Source organism: Mytilus edulis, chromosome 2 (genome assembly GCF_963676685.1).
Source record: "Mytilus edulis chromosome 2, xbMytEdul2.2, whole genome shotgun sequence".
NCBI lineage: Eukaryota > Metazoa > Mollusca > Bivalvia > Mytilida > Mytilidae > Mytilus > Mytilus edulis.
Window position 1 is genome coordinate 102,427,403 of NC_092345.1, and position 18,414 is coordinate 102,445,816.

Sequence of the window (18,414 nt, forward strand, 5' to 3'; positions counted from 1 at the left end):
TATAGACCAATGAACCATGAACATGAGGTCAAGGTCAGATGAACCATGCCAGGCAGACATGTACAGCTAACAATGCTTCCATACAACAAATATAGTTGACCTATTACTTATAGTTTAAGAAAAACAGACCAAAACACAAAAACTTAACACTGTGCAATGAACCGTGAAATTGAGGTCATGGTCAAATAAAACCTGCACGACTGACATATAGATCATAAAATATTTCCATTCACCAAATATAGTTGACCTTTGGCATATAATATTAGATAAAAAGACCAAAACTCAAAAACTTAACTTTGACCACTAATTACCACGAAAATGAGGTCAAGGTCAGATGACACCTGCCAGTTGGACATGTACACCTTACAGTCCTTCCATACACCGAATATACTAGCCCTATTGCTTATAGTATCTGAGATATGAACTTGACCACCAAAACTTAACCTTGTTCACTGATCCATGAAATGAGGTCCAGGTCAAGTGAAAACTGTCTGCTGGGCATGAGGACCTTGCAAGGTACGCACATACCAAATATAGTTATCCTATTGCTTATAATAAGAAAGAATTCAACATTACAAAAAATCTGAACTTTTTTTTTAAGTGGTCACTGAACCATGAAAATGAGGTCAAGGACATTAGACATGTTACTGACAGGAACTTCGTATCATGAGGCATCTATATACAAAGTATGAAGCATCCAGGTCTTCCACCTTCTAAAATATAAAGCTTTTAAGAAGTTAGCTAAAGCAGCCGCCGGATCACTATCCCTATGTCAAGCTTTCTGCAACAAATAAAAGTTGCAGGCTCGACAAAAATTGATACAAAAATTATAACTTTACCGTTTCTATTCATCAGAATGTATTGTTTCTTGACTTTTTAGTGGCTTTTTAGAGTATAACAAACAACTCTTAAGGTGTTTTCATATCTTTTATCAAGCTATAATCTAGATTTCGTAATTCATTAGTTGACCATTTATTGAATTTTTCAACATGTCGAGGTAAAGAATCTCAAATTTAATAAAAATAATTAACCATGTATTCTTCTTTTTGTGGTTTAAAGTTTTTTAAGATAAGTAAGATGCTGAAAAAATATAATATACAGATATAAACAATACCAAACTTTCACATTATTTTTTCAAAATGGTCACAAAGCTTCAAATTTGCAATTTCTTTAATGAAAAATGCACGAAAAAAATAAAACTACCCATAACACTTTGGTTTTGGACATTTCATGAGCAGAAGATTATATAATTTAGTCTAATACAAATATATAACCTCATCAAAGTATCTTACGCTACATAAATTTCAAGAAAATCAACCAAAAACTGACAAAAAAAAGACTAATTTTTACTGAGTTATCTCCCCTTCCAATGTTAATTTCCATAGGAAATTAAAAATGCTGATTTTGAACTTTCCTCCAGTTAAGATTTTATGGGACTTTTTTCTGTGCATATAAAGATCATAATGCTATAGATTAGAACTAAAACATTTTCTGTTGCAATTCGGTTGAGGTTAAATCTTAGTTTGACTGGACTAGTAAGAGAGGGATATAGTGGATGGCAAGATTGCATGCCACAAAGGTTTATAACACTGGATTCCTTGATGAATGCTTGACATTCATCTGCAAGCAAATCCCGAATATACAGTGCTTAAAAGCCAGCTACATGTATTTCTGTTTATTCAGAACTTCAACTTCAGCTCAATGTATTTCCTGTATGTTCAGAACTTCAATTCCACCTATTTGTATTTTTTTTGTATATTCAGAACTTCAATTCCACCTATTTGTATTTTTTTTGTATATTCAGAACTTCAATTCCAGCTAAATGTATTTCCTGTTTATTCAGAACTTCAATTCCAGGTACATGTATTTCCTGTATATTCAGAACTTCAATTCCAGCTACAAGTATATGTATATACAAAACTGGAAATCTAAAAGTAAAAAGAAAACAGCTTTTACTTTGTATTTTTTATGTTTATTGTACAAATTAAGGCATGTTCTTATGACAGTACAATGTATGTTTTAAAAACATTATAAATCTTTGCCATGACAAATATACAGATAAACGTCATACTAAAATGATGAGGAGAATGTATGGTATGATTTGACAAATTGCTATACTTTGTATCACAACATTTTCTGACCAACAATGAATAAAATAGACCTTTGTTGTTTCTTATTATTTTTTTTAAACAGCCTATGACCATATATAACTTCAGTCATAATTTATATGTCTGAAATTCTCAAAAACTTGTGCAAAAGGAAAAGTTTTTTTTATATATTTGATTTGGAAAATTATTAAATTTAATAATATTCAAATTTGACTAGAACTAATGTTTAATTTTAAGTAAGGGAATTAGTGAGGTACAGTAGGCAAAATAAAAATCTACAAAAATAACCATAAACAAACATACGTCCATGGAAACACTAAAATAGATCTTATAAACACATAAGACTTGTCTTTGTAATAACTAATTCATATATTCTACATTAAATAAATAATATAAACACTGTAGGAGTAATTGGGGTTAAATTACTGCAGTTTTACTGCTCTAAGAATTTATATTAAAATAAAGTCATATTATTCATCCAGACATTGCAAACTTTGGCACACAGTCACTTGCAGCATTCAAGCTAAATAAAAATAATAAAATAAAACTTAAACAAACCAAATTTAGTTTTTTGGTCACTTGAATACATGTATGTTCTTTCCACAGATTTTTCATTTATTGCCAATTCTACAGCTATGGAGAAATAAAACAAAAAAATAATATAACTAGATATCTGTTATGCTTTAGGATTAGGTACATAAAGGCAATGAAAAACAGGAATGTTTAACCGAGTCTAAATATATGAAAGTAACAATGCTGGAAGTACAAAGAAATATACAAATGCATAGGAAAATAATTATTGCGTAGTCGAACAAATCTTACTAGACTAATAAAACAAAGCACTATTTATTGCTGATTAAAGCTCAGTAGTTAAAGTTTGTTCAGAGAACTGTCATATCTTATATATAAAACACTGAAGTAGCAACTAAAGATTTCAAAGCGCTAATCATTTGTAAAAATAATATCACCAGAAAAAAATATGTTATTGTTTGTAATGAAATGAAGGTTTCTCAAATTATCAAGTCTTTACTTTATTCTTATTTTACCCAAAGTAAGTTCTATTACGGAATTCACTGCACCACAGAATAATTTAAGGATAAAAGAATTGTTTTGATATAATTAACAGTATGTGAAGGTTAGCACCAAAAGGCATGTTATATTCATGTTTGATTTTTTTTATTAAAATAAAAAAGAACTCTTATTATTAAATGCATTAACATAATACATTTCTCATGCATACAAAAAAGACAGAAGAGCAATTCATTTTGTGATAATACCATTTAGCAATGATTCTATTTTCAGGGTTTTAGATCTCCACGATTAGTAAAATGCTAGTGATAATTAAAAAGTTGCAATACAATGCAGTAAGCTATTATTTGAAATATTGCTATGAGTCTTAGGGAAGACTGAAATCCTATTGACCTTTTGTTAGACAGTCATCTCTTAACTTTCATTTTTATCTTTCCAATTTCCAAAACAAACCTCTAGCAGAAAGTCAATACTCCAACTTATGAATACAAAAGTACCATTTTATTTAAATTATCATTGCCAAAAATATATAAAAGCATAGCATATGTATTTGAGTGTTTTTTTCCCCCCAGGTAATATTAATATGTTTTATATTTGATCATTGATTTCAACAATTATTTCTGTGTTCGTAATGATTTAGGTGCAAAGTATTTTAAAAACAATTTTTCACAAAAATCTCCAAGGATTTCTTATATTTTTTTTAGGCTGATAAAAACCAGCTGTAGACCATCCAACTTTTGAAGCTATCAATAATAAAATAGAAAGCTATATAAAAAGATCACTTACAGACCTTAACTGTAGGAAAAGCATAGTTTAAAATATATGATTGGTGATCTTATCAATATGAACTCTTTTATACAGTATATTATCTATTTCTTTCAGTATTATTCATCACTAATTATTTTCACAACAAGGAATCACTTACCTACCCTATCAGTGAAATAAGATAACATGCATTTCCTTGTCTGATTGAAACATTTAATGATTTACAAGATATCAATAACACAACATACGATTACTTTTTTTAACATGAGATTTCAACCATGTTTCTTTTAAATACCTTTGAAACTCAACTTGATAAAATATGACATTTTTCAACTGGCCTATAGTTTTCTGAAACAGATATACATTGATGACATTTATTTTAAAATGATACATGTAAACAGTTGCACCTATCATATTTAAATGACAATGATTTATAATGAAGATGTGTAAAACAATAAAAACATAAAAAATTGCACAAGATGACTGTGAAATAAATATTTCTTCATTCACGCCACATTCATTCATATCAATAGGTAAAACATTATGTACAAATATAGATCTATCATCGGAAATACATTACAAGAATCTGTGAAATAGTCCTTTTCTTTCAAATGTATTAACATGATTACAGTTTTAAAACTTAAAACACTGATGTGCAATTCTTTGTACATCTTACTTATATCAAGCAAGTACAATGGAATTTAAAAACTTTTATGCCTTGCTTAACAATCAACAGCAGCTCAATGTAATTAAAACATCTGTGTAGTTTAAATCAATTAAAAGAAAAAGTTTTTATTATACTTTAACGTGCTTTGAAAATTATTGTAATTCATTTAAAACTTAAACAAGAGAGCACCAACTTTGATTTTTTGTGAACTTAAACAAAGACATACTTTAACAGCATATAATTATAATCTGATAATCACATAGTATGAAATGGATTATTTCCCTTTAAACAGAGCAAAGATGTATTTAATCCATGGGCATACCATGAGAACATTTTTCATCAAGCAATTTGGAGTTTAAAAAATGACAGTTTTCAACAGTTTCTTTATAAGGTTAAAAATGTTAAATGCTTTGAGATTACATTTGAATTAAATGCAATATTCTGTGGCAAGTACCGTCTGAGATTCTCTGACTTCTTTATTATGACTTGACATATATCTACATTGAACTGATTTCCAATTTTTGACTACTAAAAAAGCGAAAAAAAGCAAAAATTGTTACAGTAATTGTTGTCATTCTAACACTATAAAAGTTAACTCTTATACTTTTCATGTTGCCCTCAACTTCATTTGTAGCTAGTTTAATACCACTTTGTAGAGTAACATTTTTTCTCCTACCCCCTGAAAAAAGGAGAAAATATCAATTTGGTGTATAGACCTAGAGAGAGATATGCTTGACATTATACTCTATCTACCCCCTGTTAACTGAAACAAAGAGAGTTATAAGAGCTATATACATTTCTATGTACGTATATCTATAATTAATCCCTTGCAAAGGGAGATAACTCTTCAGAAAATGTCATTTCCCATTGATGTTGTCATTAGTCCTTCATTTCTTCTTCTTTGACTTCGTCTTACTCCATCAGCCCTCCTGTATGGTTCATTCTTCAAATCTAACAAATAGAAAATATACATATAAACTGTACACGCTTTACAACACAAAGTCAAATCTTAAAAGATATTAATATTACATATGCTTCACAACTGAGAGTCAAATTTTGAGTACACAGAAATATTATTATTTAAACATTATAAAGAAGTTCACAGAATTATTATTCCACTGCATGTTGATTTTGATAATGAAATCAACATTTGATTGGTTGAAACTTTCACACGTGACGTCGAACAAAACTTCATATTCACCTCTGAGTATCATATTTTGACCTCGGGAGATATGAAGATTTGTTCACCCTCTAAAAATCATATTTCCCTCGGGCAGAACATGAATATTCTTGGGTGAACAAATCTTCATATCTCCCTCAGGAACGGAAAATCAATGTATATTATTTGGCTAGTTGTGTAATGTTCTTTTAAAACTGAGAAAGAAACCGTAAAAAAAAACATCAGTCACGCATTGGCTAAAACATAGATATAAAATCCTTTTTGTTGTAGTTCCTTTTTTAAATATTAGCAGTAGGTGAAGGACTATTGGTAACGATGAATATTCATCATTATTAAATTAAATATGCTTGCGGTTTTGTTGTTAATCCAGTTTTGTAGTGTCAAGTGCTTTTATGTATATAAAAATGACATGTGATATGTTTTAGATATTGTTTTTGAATGTTCGTTTTGTTATTTGCCTGTGATTATATCATTGTTTTTGTCATTTAGGAAATTTGGTTTTGATACACAACTTTGAAATCCTTTGTGATAAGGACAAGAAATATTGTTTTGAAGATTAAATATTGACCTCCAAATGACTCTGGATTTCTTTTTATTGTTCTTAGGTCACTGTCTCATTGATGTATAACAAATATCTCCTTTTTATTACACATATATTTTTATTATTATCAAAGATATATTTACTGGTGAATATTTACTTATACATGTGTTTTACTTTACATGAGAAAACAACAAACCTAGAAGTATATCTTCCAAAGCACCATGATAAACCTCATCTTTATTTAATAACTTCTTCTCCTTGATGTGTTTTGTTCTGTTCTTTAATTCATTTACAACAGCATCCTTAAAAGGAAATATAACCAACATATAAGTTATAGTCATTACAAGGTTATTATTATTTACATGATCTGGTTAATGATATAAATCAACACAGGGAATGGGATGGTTTCATTATGAATAGTCATTTCATCATTTAACAACATGTTATTGTTTTATGTACAGTTGTACAGATAATACTAAACAATATAACTGTTTAATTGAATAAAAACAATGTGAAAAAAATAAGCAGTTAACAATATAATTTGCCTCCAATAATGTTAAATTATTTAGGAAATCTTGGAGAAGAAAGAACATAAAAAATTAAAATAGAAAAATAAAGCAAAAAATAAAAGGAAAAAAGGGTAAGCTCTATCAAATGAATGGGATGAACACCATAGCTATTTAAATAAAAGTTATTTTTAGAACATTTGATATTTTTAATATTACAAATTGAAGTATTCTTTAAAAATAAACATTTTCATGAAACAAATCATCATCCCAATTAAAGAGCATGTCTATTAGTTTAAATAAAAAAGATTTATTATAATGTAAAACTTAAATGATAAAATATATGCACAACTGAAATGATAAAATATATGTAGAACTGAAATGATAAAATATATGTCCAAGTGAAATGATAAAATATATGTTTGACTGAAAAGATTAAAAGCCTGACACAACATGAGTACAACATGTGATCTATACCTTTACAGGTACCACTATAATACCATTCTCCTCTTCATGCTTAAAAAGGAGATAAAATAGGTTTGTGTGACCTCATTACACAATAATATCCAATTCTACCTGGGAATTCTTACCATTCGATGCCACTATTTAAGTGGAAGTATGATTGCCTTGACTGCAGGAGGTTTATGGAACGATTCCCAACAAAGTTTAACACTTAAAAGTTGGTATTTGCTGCTTCTCTACTAAGCATTAACCATTTAGGAGAAAAAGCAAAAGCTGGCCAGCCCAGAGTCAGAATACTGTGTCTAGGTAAGGTTACAAGTCTTTCTACGAACTGTTTGTGTCCAGGTTGAGTGACAAGTCTTTCTACAAACTGTTTGTGTCTAGGTAAGGTTACAAGTCTTTCTACGAACTGTTTGTGTCTAGGTTAAGTGACAAGTCTTCCTACGAACTGTTTGTGTCTAGGTAAGGTGACAAGTCTTCCTACGAACTGTTTGTGTCTAGGTAAGGTGACAAGTCTTCCTAGGAACTGTTTGTGTCTAGGTAAGGTGACAAGTCTTCCTAGGAACTGTTTGTGTCTAGGTAAGGTGACAAGTCTTCCTACGAACTGTTTGTGTCTAGGTAAGGTGACAAGTCTTCCTACAAACTGTTTGTGTCTAGGTAAGGTGACAAGTCTTCCTACAAACTGTTTGTGTCTAGGTAAGGTGACAAGTCTTCCTAGGAACTGTTTGTGTCTAGGTAAGGTGACAAGTCTTCCTACGAACTGTTTGTGTCTAGGTAAGGTGACAAGTCTTCCTACAAACTGTTTGTGTCTAGGTAAGGTGACAAGTCTTCCTACAAACTGTTTGTGTCTAGGTAAGGTGACAAGTCTTCCTACAAACTGTTTGTGTCTAGGTAAGGTGACAAGTCTTCCTACGAACTGTTTGTATCTAGGTAAGGTGACAAGTCTTCCTACGAACTGTTTGTGTCTAGGTAAGGTGACAAGTCTTCCTACGAACTGTTTGTGTCTAGGTAAGGTGAAAAGTCTTTCTACGAACTGTTTGTGTCTAGGTAAAGTGACAAGTCTTCCTACAAACTGTTTGTGTCTAGGTAAGGTGACAAGTCTTCCTAGGAACTGTTTGTGTCTAGGTAAAGTGACAAGTCTTCCTACAAACTGTTTGTGTCTAGGTAAGGTGACAAGTCTTCCTACGAACTGTTTGTGTCTAGGTAAGGTGACAAGTCTTCCTAGGAATTGTTTGTGTCTAGGTAAGGTGACAAGTCTTTCTACGAACTGTTTGTGTCTAGGTAAGGTGACAAGTCTTCCTACGAACTGTTTGTGTCTAGGTAAGGTGACAAGTCTTCCTACAAACTGTTTGTGTCTAGGTAAAGTGACAAGTCTTCCTACGAACTGTTTGTGTCTAGGTAAGGTGACAAGTCTTCCTACAAACTGTTTGTGTCTAGGTAAGGTGACAAGTCTTCCTACAAACTGTTTGTGTCTAGGTAAGGTGACAAGTCTTCCTAGGAACTGTTTGTGTCTAGGTACGGTGACAAGTCTTCCTACAAACTGTTTGTGTCTAGGTAAAGTGACAAGTCTTCCTACGAACTGTTTGTGTCTAGGTAAGGTGAAAAGTCTTCCTACAAACTGTTTGTGTCTAGGTAAGGTGACAAGTCTTCCTACGAACTGTTTGTGTCTAGGTAAGGTGAAAAGTCTTCCTACGAACTGTTTGTGTCTAGGTAAGGTGACAAGTCTTCCTACGAACTGTTTGTGTCTAGGTAAGGTGACAAGTCTTCCTACGAACTGTTTGTGTCTAGGTAAGGTGACAAGTCTTCCTACGAACTGTTTGTGTCTAGGTAAGGTGACAAGTCTTCCTACAAACTGTTTGTGTCTAGGTAAGGTGACAAGTCTTCCTACGAACTGTTTGTGTCTAGGTAAGGTGACAAGTCTTCCTAGGAACTGTTATCTTATAAAGAAGCACATTAAAAATTCTGCTTATATGGTGTTGGTCTAGTACAAAGCTGGTGTCATTATCACCACATTAACATGTTCTGGTCCTAAATATGCAGCAAAATAGCCTATGGACATTTTACAACTATCCATCATCATTTTCTTCTTATTCAATACATGATAAACACAATTTAACATGGGCAAAACATACCAGTAGACTGAAATCATTTTAAAACAACCATGTAATTTGATAACAGGATGATAAATCTTTATCCTATTTTTAAATAGATAAACTAAAGACCAAAGTTAATAAATTAACTAAGAACTTTTGAAAGATTCTTCTATTTGAGATTGTATCTTACGAATCCTGAGATATTTTGTTACTACACAGTACATGCATCTGATACAGTGTCAACATAACAATGCTGCGTGACTACACATAAATCTGCATCTAATGTATGTTTTAATCAGTGCCACAGTACATTCATGTCTCAAGTTAATTCCAGTACACTAATTCATTAATCTGGCTTTTGACCATTTGAATCCCAAATTTTATAATTTTATCCATTTAGTTCTATTCTCTCTCTCTCTATCTCTGCAACATCTGTCACAATCCAAATAGCTTTATATACTGTGGATTCATGCTTTTTGTGTTTGGAGGAAACTTGTTATTATGAGGTTTTGGCAAAGTTTAGATACATTGCTTTAGAAAATTTGTAATTCATTGAACATTTGAATTCATGATTCCACTTTATCCACATAGTCCACAAAATTGATATACAAGGAATATAAATGAATCCACAGTATGCAATTCCCATGTTCACTGATACTGCATAAAAACCTTTATGGTTTATGCATTACAAAAAGAACTGAATATTATTCACCATGTACACAGGAGGTACATTATTTCATCATACTAAATGTGACAATATGTTTTCCTAAAAAGGGGAGGTAAGTCATAATTTATCATGATCACACAATGCTCCAGTTGTAACCAAGGGATATTTGGAAACTATTCAAATCACATGCATTCCAGTAGGGAGGGATGTTGTTTGGTTTAAGCATCCATTTTTTTTTTCTTGTAGAGAACTAATATCCCATTAAGCATTTCATGAAACTGAAGCAACCACAAATATGAAAATAATTTTCTTGTGAATTAAGACTTACAGGTCGTTTTAAGAGCTGAAGCAAATTAATATGTATAAGCCAACAATATAAACACAATATATTAAATATTTGACACTGCAACCAGCTTATATATCTAACAGCTGTTATAACTGCCAAGTGTATCAAATATCAGCAAGTTCATTCCACATCTCAAGTCTCCATCAGATTGTTTCTTGGTCATTTTCAAGAACACTTGATTTTACAGTCAATTTGTTTTAAAATATCCCAAAATAAACATTATCAGAAAAATAATGCTCTTGAAAATGAAAGAAATATATAATAAGTCTTAAATTTTGATATAAATTCTGGAAAGTAAAATGAGTTAGTAGACATAACAGTTAAGACCACTCTATAATCATATAATATACCGGTGGGTCCAAATGCTTGTAATTCTGCAAAATAATACATTTTATAGATGGTAGATTTTGGTTTTGATTTGGAAAGATAAAATTTACACCATGAAAAAGATCTTTTGCAACAAGGAGGAAAGATCCTAAAAACTTCAAGCATAAATATCACATTGTAGGTCTTCTATCAGTTTTGTCCTTGGGTTTGTTTTTATTGCCATTGTTAATTGATAGAAGAAGAAAAACCAGTGTTCTTAATATATTAGAATTGATACATTACTAATATGATATTTGTATATATAATTTCTCATTTAGCAATCATACCACAACTACCTATTCTTATATTCATATGTTACTGCTAAAATTGTATTAATAGATCTTAATCATGTTAAATAGAAAATAAATCAGATATATATATAAAACATTATGTCAACAGTCCTCAAAGTAAAATACTTCTGAAACAAAATATTATCTTGGCTTAATGAGTGTAGAATTAAACTAGTTACCTGGACTTGTTTCTTGTCTTTCCGTTTATCTTTATTTGGTGCAGGAGGTTCCAGTGCAGCATGCTCCATCTTCCTTCTTTTATCCAACTCTACTAAAGCTGCCTGTTTATTTAGAAATGGAAGTATTAGTAACTTCAACAACTATTACATCTTGCTTATATTCCAATATCACCTTACTGCTGTTATATTAAAGTAAAACTGTTTGACTCAATGCTAAATAAACCCTGACATAAGATGTGGTTACCAGTATCAAACAGAACAAGGATACTTTTAGATTTTGATCTGAAATCCCCTCAATTATCTGAACAAAACTCAGCTGTGATATTTTTTTCATTTTTTAGTCTCAGTCATTTGATCTGTCTTACATAAATTATGTTAACTTTTGTAATTAAGCTGTATAAAACCAATCTGTAATTTGAAACCAATACCTATTTGCATGAACAAAAAACAAGAATATGTCCCAAGTACACGGATGCCCCATTCGCACTATCATTTTCTATGTTCAGTGGATGGTGAAAATGGGATAAAATGTTTAATATAACATTAAAATTAGATAGATCATTTCAAAGGGAACATGTTTACTGAGTTTCAAGTTGATCGGACTTCAACTTCATCAAAAACTACCTCGACCAACAACTTTAACCAAAACTTTAACCTGAAACGGAACAGGCAGAGGAATAGACGCACAGACAAGAAAACATAATGCCCATAAATTGGACATACAACCTGTTAATAACTGGTAAGCTTTATCTCAATAGTTTAGAACACCAGACATGTTATGTGGTAGCAACAGAATAATACATCTTATAAAGGAAGAATAAATTACCTTAAATGAATTGACAAATCTAACGAACTGTGAGAAGAAAGTGTTTGGAGCCACTGTTCTAGGATTCTCACCAAAGTACTCTACAACCCGATGGTAGGCATCCTGTAAGTAACAAAATTATTAGTGTGAAATAAAACAGAGACACAATATCCTGATGTTTAATGATAGGTAGAATTCTGGAGGAATTTTGAAGCATTATCTTTGATGTGTATTATACAATATATTTTAATTTTTATTTGAGTATGAACAGTCAGCCAGAGGCGGATTTAGGGGGGTCCAGGGGTTCCTGGGCCCCCCTTTTGAGAAAAGGTTTTGGTTGCTTATATTGGGAATCACTGAAGTGTGACGAAATCGGCCCCTCTTAGGCAGCCAGTGGGCCCCCACTTATGAAAATTTCTGGATCTGCCATTGTCAGCTATGCAGGTTAAAGTTTTTGCAAGACAATTTTATTTTTTCAAGTATCTGTTGGTGAACTTACAATTAGGTCATTTGTGTTAAAAATTGTAAAATGAAATATTAAATGAACAGTTATCTAAGAAATCTGAAAATATCTATTTTAAAAATTTACCACAAAGATGTCAATCTTTATATATGTAACAAAGAATTATTTTTTTTAAAAGATATTATTTATGTCAATCTTTTTTGTTTTATCCAATATTAGAAATTTGAAGAGCTTTCAAAACAGAGCCTCTCTCAATTTGGAAATACATCAAATAAAATCTAAAGAGTGAAATCAAATCTAAGGAAAAGTTTGTGACCCTTCACTATCATGAATTTGTTCTCGGAATATTATTTGATTATTGATTTAAGGAGTTAACCCATAGCATATCCAAGAATCTTAGGTGTGTAGATACAGATTTTATGCCATGGAGTTGTAATGGGAGCTATATGCCATGGAGTTGTAATGGGATCTATATGCCATGGAGTTGTAATTGGAGCTACATGTCATGGAGTTGTAATGAGATCGATATGCCATGGAGTTGTAATGGGAGCTATATACCATTATTGTTGCCATCCATGGAGTTGTAATTGGAGCTGCATGTCATGGCCTTGTAATGGGAGCTATATGTCATGGAAGCTATATGCCATGGAGTTGTAATGGGAGCTATATGCCATGGAGTTGTAATGGGAGCTATATGCCATGGAGTTGTAATGGGAGCTATATGCCATGGAGTTGTAATGGGAGCTATATGTCATGGAGTTGTAATGGGAGCTATATGTCATGGAGTTGTAATGGGAGCTGTATGCCATGGAGTTGTAATGGGAGCTATATGCCATGGAGTTGTAATGGGAGCTGTATGCCATGGAGTTGTAATGGGAGCTATATGCCATGGAGTTGTAATGGGAGCTGTATGCCATGGAGTTGTAATGGGAGCTATATGCCATGGAGTTGTAATGGGAGCTATATGCCATATAGTTGCCATTATTTTTGTCATGTCAACCTACCTGTGCTGTTTTCTGATCACTTTGTAATTTTTTAAGTTTTTCTTCAGAATTACTGAGGAAGTCTTTAAGAATGACAGGTAAATCTCGTGAATTCTTCCTGGCATCATATTCCTTCTTTGTCATTTCCATCCCTTTCTCTAATTCATGAATATCAACAATAATGTTTTCCATGGAAACTACAATGGAATCAAATAAAATACTTTATCATTCACTGATCAATATGACTTTGTAAACTTTGTGAACACGTTGAATGATTGTGAGTGATTGATATTCATTTCTTCATACTGTAGCAGCTGTCCATAGTTCAACTTAACCTCTGAATGTCTTTTTAATACCTAGTAACCCTTCAATTTAACTAATCAGCAGCCTAATATAAAAGATGTCATCACTCACAATGCTATACATGTTATTACAAGTGCGGTCTCATAGCAAATATTGAAATTATCAGCACTTTTCTGTGAAATATTCACTTTGTCAGAATTGTTTAAATGATCCAACTTCAGAGAAGTGTAGAAGATAAACAACACTTACCAATGGCTGCTTTTTCTAAAAACCTCAACTCCGACTCAAAGGTGAGTAAGTCTGGGAATCTTTCTTGCACTGTTTTGACTAAATAATGCATCAAAGATACATTTTTATCTTTTGATTTTGTGTCCATTAACTGGAAAGAATAAGCATTTTATAAGAATTTTAACCAAAAGCATTGGAAAAACATATCACAAAATTGGGACTAAAAAGTTAGAATGATGTACAGTGTTATGTAATACGTATTTTTTAACCTACAATTTTTGCTAAATGTTACATGTAAACTTAAAATGTTAATTCAAGAGTATTTGTGATGGTTGTTTTTCTTGCATAGAATGTGACTAAATTAGTATCACTTTCTTAGACTGATTGCAGAATTATATGAAATTACACTGACTTCGGATAACTCAAGACAATGAAGCATTAAAAATAAAATGCATTAAAAATAGGACCTACCATGTCTAAACTCTGAAGTTTGAATCCATAAACTGGACCTCTTTTAGCACTGTTCATATAATTTCCAAAGGCAAGAATTATCTACAACAAATAAACAATTTAATGATGATATGGTAAAAAGCTATTAAACAGAACGATTCTAAATCCTAAATTTCTATATTCAAAGTATTCTTTGACTATCACATAGGTAAGTGCTACTTTCTGCCCTTTGGTCAGTTGTTGTGTCTTTGACACATTCCCCATTTCCATTCTCAATTTTATTTCAAATACTAGTATTATACCAATCATAAAATTTTAGAAATATTGCACTATGGCATCCTTGACTATAAACTTTTTTTTACAAATGGAAAAAACAATAACTTCTAAAGAAAGTAATATACTGTAAGACAAATAAACCAACACGACTATACTGACCTCTAACATCTTCTTGACTTTCTGTGAACTTCTTATTGACATGGAGGCTGCTATAACAGCATTTACTTGCTGGAATTACAAAACATAAATATGTGTACAGAGCTTAAGAATTTAAAAACAGAAGAAAAGATAAGCCATCCATTCAAAGTTTGAAAACAAACAAGACTGGACACAATGATGATCTTATTTAAAACTTGATCCCTTATTTTTAACATATGGCATTTTAAAATGGATAACAAACATATAAATAGGTAAACATATTTTCTTTCTTTTTTGTTAGGTTTTGATCAAACAATTTAGTTCTTCATTTGTGGTCCTTTTGATATTCTCATTTGTGTTGTAAGTTTTTATTGTTATTTGTGTTGTGAATTGTTAAATTTGATGTAGCAAATAAACAAACATATAAATAAAACTTACTGGTACTAGATTATGTATAGTATCATAAAAGTTTCCAATAAAACTCATGATGTGTAATTTGGGTGACAATCTCTCCACTTTACAAAGCTGTAATATATAATAAAACAGTTTTTTTTACTTAATACATTTAACTGATATCAATGTTCACAGAAGCTGGTTTACACTTCTGAAAACTAACTAAAAGTACCCTTCTTTCATATTGTAATAAATATTTCCAAATTTTGTTAAAAACTTCTAAGTTTTCCATACCTTCATAGATTATTACCTTAATATTAACTTTTACTCCCTTTTTTACCCTATCCCCCTCATTGTCACTACACATATCCATTAGGTATTTTATACATGTACAAAAGTGAAACAGAACTATTTTTGTGCAGATTTTCTCATAATGCTTTAACATTTACAACTCAAATAGGCCAAAAGTAGAGATTACGATGCAAGTTGACAAAATCATCTTGATACATCAAAATTGAAAACTTATTCATGTCGTTGTTTCCTGTTCAAAAAAACAATGGAAATTTACTAATTTCGTAAACTTTGGCCGAATATCAAAATGTGTGCTATTTTTAACATCATAAAAAGAACTCTTAAATGTAAATGTTCAAATCCAAGAACGCCTACCTAGTCACTGTTTAAATTTTGATTCATTGTATAATTGGTCAATTAATTCTAATTTGAAATTTTAGTAAAAAAATAGGGCTGGGTCATATTGAAACTATTCCTTTATTTTTTTTTACAAAATAGCCTATATCTTACCTGAAAGAGGAATCTGTCTTCATCTGTTAACATGTCCAATGGTTTACGATCTTTCTCATACTGTTTGAAGGCTTTTACCTAGGGATAATCATAAGTTTAATGTAAGTTTATAATCAGTTATGGGGATAACCAAATCTTTTTAATATTAATTGAAGCATAATTAAACCATTTACACAAATAATTCTTAACTAAGCAGCAATAATAAATTGAGTAATTCAATGAATTTCAACATTATTCAATGTATAAGTAGTGGATGGATTTCACTTATAAATTACTTCTTGAAGTCATCTGATTAGAAACTTATTTCTGAACAATAACCATACTTCTGTTTTCAGGAAGACAGGACTAATGTTTTAGGCCTTACAATCTTCTTTAATATACAAGATGTTAAAATGCAGAAACAAAAGTAATCCAAGTAACATGTCTAAGAAATTTATAACTGAAATTTTAACACTTTGTCATCTAAATGAAATATAGAGCGCTGATGTAAATGTACAAAGATATAATATATATGTAACTTATATATTAAAAATAAACATACCTCTTGGTCATTTGGCAAAATTGTTAAAAGAATTTCAACCATATCTAATGACAGGGTTTTTAAATCAATACTGAAAAATAGAATTTAGTCAGATTAAAACATTTCAGTATAACATATTTAATTAAAGAACCTTAGTGAGCACGCTCACATACCCCACGTCCCCACATTGTCATTGGAGAAATTAAATAAGTACAAGAAAAAAAAATTGTATAAGAAAAAATATTGAACAAGAGGCTCTCAAGAGCCTGAATCGCTCACCTGAATTTTTTTGGTTTAATCTCTCATCAATGATTATTTTGGCTTTTCAATTTATTTAAATGTTCTTTGAATCGTCCTATTTTCTTCAAAAGCAAAAAAAAATCATTTTCTCCTATGTTCTATTTTAGCCATAGGAGCTATGTTTCTTGACATACAAGGAAATGAAATATAAAATTTATACTAGATACTCTGAAACTCTGAAACTCATTTAGCATAAGTTTTGCTGAAATTGATACAGCAGTTTCATAAGAGAAGATTTTTTAAAGTAAGTCAACATGGTGAACAAATTGTGAAAAAAGTCTTTAAAGGGCAATAACTCCTAAAGAGGTCAATTGACAATTTTGGTCAAATTGACTTATTTGTAGATCTTACTTTGCTGATCATATTTGCTGTTTACAGTTTATCTTTATCTATAATAATATTCAAGATAATGAATAAAAAATTGCAAAATTTCCTTAAAATTACCAATTAAGTGGCAGCAACCCAACAATTGGATGTTTGATTCATCTGAAAATTTCAGGGCTGATAGATATTGACCTAATGAACATTTTTACTCCATGTCAGATTTGCTCTTAATGCTTTCGTTTTTGAGATATAAGCCAAAAACTGCATTTGACCCCTATGTTCTATTTTAAGTAACGGCGGCCATGTTTTTTGACGGATCAAAAATCAAAGCACACACTTTGTGCAGGATAATCTAAGGAACAACCATGCTAAGTTTTAACCAAATCCATTCAGTAGTTTCAGAGGAGAAGATTTTTTAAAGTTAGCAAATATGATGAACAAATTGTGAAAAATTGTCATTAAAGGACAATAACCCCTTAAGGGGTCAATTGACAATTTTGGTCAAATTAACTTATTTGTAGATCTTACTTTGCTGATCTTTTTTGCTGTTTACAGTTTATCTTTATCTATAATAATATTCAAGATAATGACCAAAAACTGCAAAATTTCCTTAAAATTACCAATTAGGTGGCAGCAACCCAACAATGGTTTGTTTGATTCATCTGAAAATTTCAGGGCTGATAGATCTTGACCTAATGAACATTTTTACTCCATGTCAGATTTGCTCTAAATGCTTTCGTTTTTGAGATATAAGCCAAAAACTGCCCTTGACCCCTATGTTCTATTTTAAGTAACGGCGGCCATGTTTTTTGACGGATCAAAAATCAAAGCACACACTTTGTGCAGGATAATCTAAGGAACAATCATGCTAAGTTTTAACCAAATCCATTCAGTAGTTTCAGAGGAGAAGATTTTTTAAAGTTAGCAAATATGATGAACAAATTGTGAAAAATTGTCATTAAAGGACAATAACCCCTTAAGGGGTCAATTGACAATTTTGGTCATATTAACTTATTTGTAGATCTTACTTTGCTGATCTTTTTTGCTGTTTACAGTTTATCTTTATCTATAATAATATTCAAGATAATGACCAAAAACTGCAAAATTTCCTTAAAATTACCAATTAAGTGGCAGCAACCCAACAATGGTTTGTTTGATTCATCTGAAAATTTCAGGGCTGATAGATCTTGACCTAATGAACATTTTTACCCCATGTCAGATTTGCTCTAAA

The 18,414-nt window shown here is 31.0% G+C and overlaps 1 protein-coding gene across 8 annotated transcripts in view; it reads right to left on the reverse strand.

Moving 5' to 3' along the window:
* Positions 1-1,950: 1,950 nt before the first annotated feature.
* Positions 1,951-18,414, reverse strand: part of LOC139513741 (formin-like protein 3) — a 64,326-nt gene continuing 47,862 nt past the window's right edge. For 3 of the 8 annotated variants that reach the window (XM_071302505.1, XM_071302502.1, XM_071302503.1), the window contains 12 exons: positions 16,581-16,650; positions 16,040-16,117; positions 15,284-15,370; positions 14,867-14,935; positions 14,453-14,533; positions 14,003-14,132; positions 13,472-13,647; positions 12,026-12,127; positions 11,200-11,301; positions 7,274-7,312; positions 6,487-6,592; positions 1,951-5,520 (listed from right to left, as the gene is read on the reverse strand). In XM_071302505.1, the coding sequence (XP_071158606.1) occupies positions 5,417-5,520; positions 6,487-6,592; positions 7,274-7,312; positions 11,200-11,301; positions 12,026-12,127; positions 13,472-13,647; positions 14,003-14,132; positions 14,453-14,533; positions 14,867-14,935; positions 15,284-15,370; positions 16,040-16,117; positions 16,581-16,650 (1,144 nt within the window). In that variant the 3' untranslated portion in view covers positions 1,951-5,416. Of the gene's footprint in view, positions 5,521-6,486; positions 6,593-7,273; positions 7,313-10,714; positions 10,739-11,199; positions 11,302-12,025; positions 12,128-13,471; positions 13,648-14,002; positions 14,133-14,452; positions 14,534-14,866; positions 14,936-15,283; positions 15,371-16,039; positions 16,118-16,580; positions 16,651-18,414 lie in introns of all 8 variants that reach the window. The other 5 variants (XM_071302509.1, XM_071302506.1, XM_071302508.1 and 2 more) reach the window with 2 other exon arrangements.